Genomic DNA, 10,319 nt, shown 5'->3' with positions numbered 1-10,319 from the left:
CCTGGAGAGGATGTCATTGGATCTGGTACAATCTGCATCATTAATATACCCATAGCTCCCATATCACCCCAAAATATCAAATTAAATTCTACTAAAACATAATTGTGCTTTAACTGTGGATCTGCTATTCATGTCAGTTTAATTTAGAAGTATGAAGGCATGATCAATATTTCCCTCATAAGAAACATCACTCCAAAAACCTGAAAAGTACAGAACCGCTTTATTAAATTCATAACAGTATAATAACTATGATGAGAGTACTGTCCAAACAAACAGCAGTATGGTCATTCATGGATAAGAGAACAGGAGGAATGATCGATGGCGGCAACACAGCCTTCACATGTTCTCCGAATGTTACTTATTCAAAAAAACAATACATAAAATCCTTCCTTTCACTAAAGCAAGTTAACGAACGATTACGATAAGAGATATAAAGTACAAACACGAATGAAATTGCATTTACTTCTGTGATTTCCTCAATAGGTTACATCTGCATACTCAAGCCTACTGATAAACATGTCACTTGTAAAATAATGAACTGTCTTGGCTCAATCACGTTTTCAAACCCAGGTTTGGACACAGGTCAGATTTGGTCAGCTGCAGAAAAGGTGCACACACATTACACACCTTCAGCTATATTTTTTTTTTCCTCGTTGGAAGTAATGTTCAAGTTATTCTCCATTCAAGTGCCACAACCCTCACTAGGGTTTCCAAAACGCTTTTCACAACCACTACAGCATGGGTGTGAACGCTCAGGCGTGACTGTGATTGCAGCAGTAATCCGCACTTAAGTCAAACTATGTCAAGCTTTTGTGGTTGTTTTGCACTTGGCATCTTCGCCTCCTGATTGTTCGAAGTTGGTGCAAAGTTTGCCCTTTGATTATGAGACTTCACCAAACCATTGAATCATAATTATGACTCACTGTAAGTGGGTGTGACATAGCATTGTTTACCTTTAGTTTGAGAGCCATTGTTTAAGGGAAGTATGCTATTTTGTCAAGAGTCAAAACCACCCAAAAAAACAACTTTTTTTTTTTTTTTTTTAAAGTTTACCCTGAGATGAAATCTCCATGTTACACATCCAATAATCATGTGAAAAAGGGGCATATTTTAGTGTACAGAACAGGCAACACACGTGGCAACGGTACAATATTAAGTACAACTTGCTGGTGTTCAATTTAAAGCTTCTTCTTAGCTCTCTTGTGCTGGGTTAAGCTACAATAGTGTAAGCGTACAAAGAGCACCACGCACCTGTGTAGTAGTGACAAACTCAGAGGGTCAGGTAGTCGTAGTTTGGGGTATTTAACACAGCAACAGGCACAAACAAGTGCAAAAAACAGACTTGAAGAACAAGTGAGGAGTGCACCACCTAGTTCGGTTTGCAAATGCCTCGGCTGACTTTAAGGCTGATACAAGTTATTGAAGGTAAAACTGCTACGTGTACTTTAAAGTTGTATTTTGAAGAAATAACCGCCATACGTTAGGGTCCTTTTATTTTGAGGCGGACAATTTCTTCAAAGCATCAACCAAAACAGGAAGAGAGATGTCTTACTTTAGCTAAAGCAACTCAAATTTCAGAGGGTGTCAGCAGTACACCGTTCCCAACAGCTGCATCCCTGCCAATAAAATTCCAAACAATCTTTTGACAGAGAAGAGTATAATTAACAACAGAGTGTGAAAAAAGCTGATCCAAATTAGGGACTCTTTGGAGTTGGAGGAGAGCGACATTGTCAGCATGACATTAATTTATTTCTGGCGCAGCTTCAGAATGAGTTTTGAGCGATTGCTAAAGTCATTATGTTTCAAATTCCACATGTAGCAGCTTTAAAAACCAAAATACAGGCCAAGCAATTCAAATGACTTATGGTATATGTTCATTCCCATCTTGAACATCTTATAAAAGGCACTAATTGTGTAGACATCCAATAGAAAACCTGGGATCAAGATGTGACTCGTGTCTTAAACGTCAGCGGTTTAAAACTGTTTAATCAAACGTGCTTTCGGCTTCAGATTAGCAGTAGACTGCAGTAGTAAAACAGGTGCTTCACCTGACCCTAAATGTGTAATCCGACTAGAAATGTTGGCAGCAGTCGCATACAGGTGTACTTCACAGACAAAGTTAAGTTTCACTAAATGTGGATCATAAAAAGCAACAGAGAGAAACAGAACAATCATTCCAACTTATCAGAACACTGGAACCAAAGTCAATGGATTCTGTTAAATAATAAGACTAGTCAGAAAGTTGCAGATGCATTATGGAAAGGTTCAGAATAAAAGTGAGTAGGTACATATGGAAGAGGCAAAACAGAGTTTAGCTTTTCTGCACCCCAAACTTCATCCTGCTCAATAAACAATCAACCATTGTTCACTTGGTGTCCCCATGTGATGGTAATGTTTAAAATTACTTTACTCACCCGGTCCCAATAATCTGAAATAGCCTGAAGAAATTAAAATCTCAAGCAAGAGCTTGGGTGTTCGGAGGTTAAGACATCATCAGAGTTGTAAAAGAACCGTTTGACATTTTGGGGATTCTCTTTTCCTAAACCCGTCTTCATGTGTTTCTTATTATATGGATAACAGCAAAACTATGTCAAAGTGGCAACTTTAAAAGTGCTTGCCAGTGGATTTTGTTACTCTCCAACATGGATTAAACCTCCTCCCAGACTAAATCCAAGGAAGACCTTCAGTGGAAAAAGTTTATGGTCTATCTTAGCTTAATCCATGTCTGGGAAATGAAGGCAGTAAGACATAGTAATGCTAGCTACTTCCCCATCTGGTGATTGTGCTGGTTTGACCTTATGTTTAACAGATGAAGTATGTGACAAACATTTTCCCAAAATGTCAGACTATTGATGTCGACAGATTTTAGAGAGAAGTTAGAAGATCAAGGGTTACTGCGCTTGTGGAAAAATGGTTTCATATCCACGTTATTGCGACACATCTGACTCGTCAGATACTTGTCATAAATGAATCCTCTAGACTTTCACTGGTCGGTGACATTTTAATTCAGTCAACTGAAAAAACCCACTGGTTTTTGAGTGGGGAAGAAGGCGGCCAACTGTTCAAAAAGCGAACCAAATGTCCTTCATTCATCAGCTCCAAAAAACTCCTAAAGACATTTGTCAAGACACCAGATTTTAAGTTTTAAGTTCAACATAGCCAGATCCCGCCTACATCAGCAACTTCAACCAAATACAATGCTGAGTGGCGTACTGTCTTTGGTTTGTGTTCAAATAGCGGACCGAGGTACAGACATGTGACGAAATATGAGCACATTTGTGCAAAGATGAACCCTCTAATTCAGGGGTCCCCAATCTCAATCCACGAGGGCCGGTGTCCCTGCAGGTTTTAGATCTCACCCTGGGTCAACACACCTGAATCACATGATTAGTTCATTACCAGGCCTCTGGAGAACTTCAAGACATGTTGAGGAGGTAATTTAGCCATTTAAATCAGCTGTGATGGATCAAGGACACATCTAAAACCTGCAGGGACACCGGCCCTCGTGGACTGGGATTGGGACCCCTGCTCTACATCTTCTCAAAGTGATGGTGAGTTCAGAAACTCAATTTATGATTGACAGCACAGCTGCTGTACTGTGTCTGTGGCTACAGTATGCTACAGGCTGAGCTGAGACCTTTGCTGCAGAGTTTAGATACTTAGGAAGCCTGAGTAGACCATTCATGTGTTTAGTAAGAGGATTTTCACATCCAAAAGTCTTAAACAGTCAAGATTTTAGATTTTGTTTAGATTTTAGATTGAAGGAATTTTAACTTAGTTTTTTTTATTATAGATGAGGCAATGAAGGCGAGTTCTTCTGATTAAAAAAACCAACCAAAGCAAAAACAAAAGCACTTTTTTTTGTTACAATCTTATTAATGACCACCGTCATATTGTAATGGAAGCAGAGATCGTTAAAGAGCCCCTATAACGTATGCAAAGATGACCAAATGCTGATATAATGCCATTTATATTCCTCAAAAATGACTTAAAAATAAGCTTAACTCTGCACGGGCATCTGTCACACTCAACAGAGCACATGACGCTAAAATGAGATTGGTTAAGATCTCGATGCATAAGAGTATAAAGCACCGGGTTTTCATTTGATAGTTGCTACTAGGTTTAGAGCTACAGATGTTTATTTACACTGTGGGTGATATTGAAGGCCGCAGGGACCAGAGAAAGTTAAAAGGGACCTATTATGCAAAAATGTATCCAAAAGGAACAAAATAAATAAATAAAAAAGGAGGTCAGTAAGAAATCCCCATGAAGGGCAAGGCTTTGCTTTTTTTTTTTTAACTCTTGGATCTTTATGATGACAATGCGGTCATGTCAGACATGCAGCTCTGGTTGCTGTTCAAACCTTCTGTCTGTGAGGGGCAGCCAATCAGAAGAGAGGCAATAAAACTTGCTTTTTTAAAAAAAAAAAAAAAAAAAAGATGAACAGGGGAGTTGCACCACAGCCCAATATAAGACAAAGAAAGATTACTCTAAACTGTGAATCATGCAAAGCTAGCATGGAGTTGATACAGCACAATAGGTCCCATTTAAAAAGAATGTGTCTAAAAACAAACTGCACCATGAAAAACTGAGAAAATGTGTAGATTTTTTTCATGATGACAAATGTTCCAGCTACCAGATCACAGCTCAAGTCTTGGCCATATTTATTTATTTAATGAAGCCTCGCAGTTCACAAAGCTGGTTATGTGAATGTGGCGTCATAATTTCTTTTAATGCTTATTATCATCCATAATAGAATAATTCTATTATTCTAATCTTTTGAAGAATAATTCTTGTTTCAACTTAAGTAGTCTTTGCATTTCTATTCATGTTAATACTGCCCTCAAGAAACTAATATCCGAATGTTCAGTGTTTGAACCAGCCAACCCTTGATGATGGGGGTGGGGTGTATCTGGAAGATATAGACTCCCACTTAAATTGATAAATACAATAAAACCAAGATCCAGAAATAAACTGAGTTCTGTTTTGATCTTTAAGTAAATGTATCTTAAAGATAGCTAATACTAAAGCAGAGAGTTAGATTCAGGCAGATGTGTCCTGAACACTACAAAGTCTGAGAACAGAGACATGTTTGATATGCCTGTAAAGTGCTGAAGCACTATATCTGCAACACAGCACACTGGGCTTGGGGTTTTTCACCTCTGCAAACAATTAAAACGGTTTCCAGCATTCTGAAGATTTCACATTTCCTGAGCAGATATCTGCTCCACCTAAAGGTGCCAGGTGAGGTGAAGACCTCATACCTGCACACAAACTCACTGGATATGAGGACCTCATCTCTTTCTTCATTCCTGAAGTCTGACCACTTCTGGTTGGACCCCAAGGGTTTATGTAAATTAATGATTTCACCACTTAGAAGAAACACACACATTGTCTCCATTAATATGTCCACAGAGTCAGTCATTTTTTTTTGCACCAATGCTGATTGCAAAGCTCTGGATTTCTGGGATTCTTTCCAACCTGTAAATGCTGAGGAGCGGTGCAGTAGAAAACGTCGATAGAGAGTAAATGGGAAAGCAAATATTTTGTTATTTATATTATATAATAAATAATAAAACTTTGTTCATATATTTTTGTATATGTAAATTTAAAAAAAAAAAAAGTTCAGCCAAAAAGAAATTGACTGTCTAACAAAACAAACTGACATAGAAGCAGCAATAAAGCTGTTTACAAAAAAAGTGTGTATGTGTATATATATTGCCGAATTTTGACTATATCGAGTCGCTGGATACAATTGATCCCAACCCCTGAGTGTTTCAGAGGTTGTTAAGAGAGTAACTTCTCAAAATATCTGATCGCTCAGATCTGCAGTTTGATGAAGCTCCTGGTCACGCTGCAAAAACAACGTTCTGCAACACAAGCAGGTGGATGTTTGACCTGAGGAGGTGTTTAAGGTAGCTGGAGCTTTACAGTTCCATGAGACGCCATAGTCTGTTGTCTCTCACCAGCCACTCCCTCCCTGGAGGCCAAAAAGGTTTCTCCTCCAGACTAATCCAGTCTGTCAACCCAAAAATATGCATCCACACTGAGAAAAATGCTGACAACAAGGCCTCAGATGTTAACGCGAAAGGAGTCCCAGCTGTCCTCTTTGCCACTGCCGCTCCCATTCTTGGCTGCCCCCATTGTTGCCATCCCGTCTCCAATGTCTCCATCCGGCTGTTCCCCGGTGGGAGTGGAACCAGGCTCCGGGTAATACTCGTCATCCTCGTCAAAGTAGCCATTCTCCATCATGCTGAGGCTGGAGGCTGCGCTCAGGTCCTGGCAGCTTCCCTTGTACTCCTGGATGGACTCGTGGAGCGACCACAGTTGGCACAGCAGGGACATGTCCTGCTGACGCAAACCCACCTGCAGGGGGCAGTATAGGGATTAGCATAAATGCATTTTTTCCCCAGAGTTACAAAAAAAAAAAAAAAAAAAACCCGGGGAAGTACAGCTGCAGCTAACTCATAAGATTATTTTTCAGCAGCTTGTTGCCTTTTTAAATTGTTCACAATTTAATAATTAAGAAACCCGGAGATAACTTTCTACAAATTTTTAAACGTGTCATTTTGTCTAATAAACTGGGATTATAATCACTTGACATGAACACAAACAGCTACAAGCGGCTCCGCTTTCATTTTCTATAAGAAGTAAATCTTCCAAGGTTCCCACAGGCCCATTTTATCATTAAATGGGCCTGTGGGGCTTTTACCGGCATAATTTATTTTTTAAATATAGATGAATGAATTCATTGTTTTAGCTCCAAAAACATCTATCTGGCAAATCACCTTAATAACTTGGCATTAGTGAAAATCTGATTTATTTCTCAACCGTTTAGTACATAAACAGAAAGACAAGCAACAAAAGAGTGACTGTAAAGGAATTATTCAAGTAAAATACCAAAACAGTCACTGAATTCAACCTCTAACAAAGAAAAAAAGAAGAAGAACAAAGTAATAAAAATAATCCTCGCCTTTGGCCTCAGCTGACTCTGTGACATTGGTGTGTCAAGGCCACGATGATGGTGTGTAAAGGGCATTTTTGCTGCTGACCTCACAGCTGACAGTGCAGTTTGAAGTCAGAGTCACCACACAATCAGTGGTCAAGCAAATCACAGGCAGCTAAAACGTACACCAACACTGTGCTCTTTAAAACTGCACAAGGACAGGCTTAGAGTCTTTAAAAATATAGGACACTTACAACTTATTAACTACAACAAACCCACAGTAATACATTAACAGCAGCAAAGCAATAAGGCTGAAGTTAGCTCTGCCAAGGCTAAAGGACATAAAGACTCAGTGGGATTTAGGAAAGCCTGTTTAAAAAAAAAAAAAAAAAAAATCCAAATGCCTAGAGTTTCAGCAGCAGTTTAACCTCTTTCAGCTACGTGACTTCATATAAGAAAACAAGCTATTGTTAAGCATTAACCAGGATTGCTGGGAATCTACCTCAATAATGAAATCTGGTCTGGTCATGGTATGAAAATCCTTGCTGCTGGCAAGGGAGTGTAAAAGAGTGTGTAGTAAGTGTTTCACTCTGATTACATCTCTGCAAATGTAATAGCAGGTATTAGTTCACTGAAGGATTTTGTGTTGGTTTCTGTATGTCACAATAGAAACTTTTATACTGAAGCTAAAAGGTATTAAAATGAGCTTAGAATCCAAATCAGCACAAGCCTAATGGCTTAATTTGTCTCATCCAATGCAAAGCTGTTCCTGATCCCCTTTTTTCCTTCTTCTTATATAGGCTGTTATTAACACCAGAGTCCATTAAAAAAAAATCTCGTTTTTATCCTCAACTGCTTCTAGGTGGTTGGGTGGCATGTGAGGTTAATTAACTAGCGAGTCTTTAATAAACAGAGCAAGGAGAAAACACACTTAACAGAAGTGATAACAATGGACAGTGATCATAATTTGTATGTTCATTAAACAAAAATCCCAAACAGACAGGACATACTATAGCGAAAATCAAAATCAATATTTTTAACTTCATAATTTATTTATATAATGCAGCACGGGTTAAATTTGTATGCCGAATCAATCAAAAGACTATTGTTTTCAAAAGTCTTAATTTTTCAGCTAAAATGCACACAAGTTTGTCCAAAAGCCGAAAAAAGTAAACTTATACAGTTTCTTTAGGGATTTTGGTTGAATGGTTGTGAATGTAAATCGTGCTAGGATTAAACCAGCAGTGAAAAACGGACCACTTTCCTGTCGACAAATAAAGGAAAACACTGAAAATGTTACCATCTCTTTTCGCAGCAGAGCCAGAGCTGCATCGAGGTTGGCCGGCTTGTTGGCCAGCAGGTTATCGGCATTGTTCCTGCCTCGGCTCAGGTCGTCCTGGATCATGGTTTTCTTCACGTACATCCTCTCCATTTCTCTCCAGGAGCCACCGCTTGAGTTCAGCAACCCGCTCAGGCTCTTCGGCAGCGGCGGCAGACCCTCGATGCAGGCCATTCCCCCCAGCGTGCCGTTCGTTGACTTACCATTCATCGTCTTATGTGTTACGAAGCGGGGAGAGCTAGTGTCTATAAAGTCCTGTTTTTTTCAGTTCAAAGACGCCACAAACACTGTTATCGCACAGCAGTCTCCCACACTGAACAAACCGAGCAACAGCCGTGCTTTTCTCACCCCAGGGCAGCCAACGACGCCACGTTCAGTTATCCCGAGTGAAGCCGCTGGAATTCCGGTATGATCGTCAAAATAAAAGCACACCTGCTAAAAAAAAAAGTGCGATGAACGTGGGAAGAGAGAAAAACAAAAATAACAGAAACAATAATTGCTAAAGCATACTGGCTTTTTTCTGCCCGTAATATGATAAGAAGACGCGTGAAAACTTTGCCTTGTAATATCCATCCACCTTCTTGATGGCTTATCCAATTCAGGGTTGCAGAAGGGCTGGAACCCATACCAGCTGTCACTGGGTGACAGACAGGTCGCCAGTCCATTCTAGGGGTAACCTTTAGATGCTGATAGATCTAGAAACATCATTTAACCTGAAAAGCATGTTTTGGTGCTTTGTGAGGAGACCACTTGGATAATACAAGCTAGGCACAAGGAGAGCATGGAAACTCGCAGCTGGCTTTAAGAGTCAACCACATATCTGAAATGTGCTAACCACTGCACCACTATGCTGTCCTGCTTCGAAACAGGATTAATAGAAACCTTTCTTTTCCTAGAAGTTATATTTGTACCACCCTTTTTCTGCTGCAGAATTCTCCAACAGGTGGATGCTTTGCATCTCACACCTCTTTTTTTATATTATGATTTATCCCTTATATTGTAAATTAAGATCATAATTATAACATCTTATACCATTCTCAAGAAAAAAAATCACCCCTTCAAGTATTTCTTTTACAAAAATACAACTCAACAGAACACATGCACTGAAAAAAAAAATAAAAACATGGAAAGATAATCAAAATTTAAATGCTGTTCTTAGAGATCCTATTACAATCATATGGCTATTTTCTCCATTTCTCCATTGCACTACTTTCAAGCACTTTCCAACCATGTCCTCTAATGTGTGCCTCTCTATTTTATGCCTTCCAGTTTTATATATATTCATTTTGTTTGTATATACTCCTCTTGTCTGTTATTTATTATTGCTGTCATACAATTGATATTTTTCATCCTTGAACAGTTGGTGTGGCGTTACCAGAATTTCGTTGTACATGTCCAATGACAATGGAAGGAGATTCTATTCTTCTATTTTATTAAACTTCTATACGACGTCCCCCGGCTTTTACTTTGAAAAGAACTTCTGGTTATGTTTTGGTGATTCTTGTAAAGTGTCCAAACTCGGATCGTGGCCGAAGAGTAAAATCCGCTTCCTGTCCTTTTAACACAGTGGTTGCTGGGCGTTTCCCTGCCAACACGTATATGCATAAAACATGCAGACTTTTATTTAAAACACATATATTTATAGGAAATCGTGTATCTTATTGAACAGATCTTTGAACAGACACAAAGAATACAATTTAAACAGACAAGAGATGAGATGGCAATCAAATGTACACTTGCTTGTACACAATCTACTCTAATACAACAAATTGCGCGATTATATTAAAAATACTGAACAACTGCTTACCCCTGAATTTTAAAAAAAATCTTAGAAATTTCACATATGTAAAAAAAAATTGCTTTTACACTTAAAAAGAAATCTCACATTGTGTGTAAATATCTCTACTCCAAATTTTCTTTTAGCATTAAACTTTAATGTCTGCTTGTTGGTTTATTTGAAGAGTGTGTCCAGGTGACCTATTGTAGACAGAGGGGTTGAAGGTCGTGATAGTAGTGTGTGTGAAAGACAATAGT

The 10,319-nt window shown here is 38.9% G+C and overlaps 1 protein-coding gene across 1 annotated transcript; it reads right to left on the bottom strand.

The window, feature by feature from the left end:
• Window positions 1-203: 203 nt before the first annotated feature.
• fam89a (family with sequence similarity 89 member A) lies at window positions 204-8,692 on the bottom strand. Its single transcript, XM_003456626.5, has 2 exons — window positions 8,247-8,692; window positions 204-6,366 (listed from the first exon to the last, which is right to left on the bottom strand). The coding sequence occupies exons 1-2, from the start codon at window positions 8,493-8,495 to the stop codon at window positions 6,073-6,075; spliced, it is 543 nt and encodes a 180-aa protein (XP_003456674.1). The 5' UTR covers window positions 8,496-8,692; the 3' UTR covers window positions 204-6,072.
• Between the last annotated feature and the right edge of the window lie 1,627 nt (window positions 8,693-10,319).

This window comes from Oreochromis niloticus, linkage group LG15 (genome assembly GCF_001858045.2).
Source record: "Oreochromis niloticus isolate F11D_XX linkage group LG15, O_niloticus_UMD_NMBU, whole genome shotgun sequence".
In the NCBI taxonomy this organism is placed as follows: domain Eukaryota; kingdom Metazoa; phylum Chordata; class Actinopteri; order Cichliformes; family Cichlidae; genus Oreochromis; species Oreochromis niloticus.
This window is presented reverse-complemented; position numbering and strand designations above follow the sequence as displayed.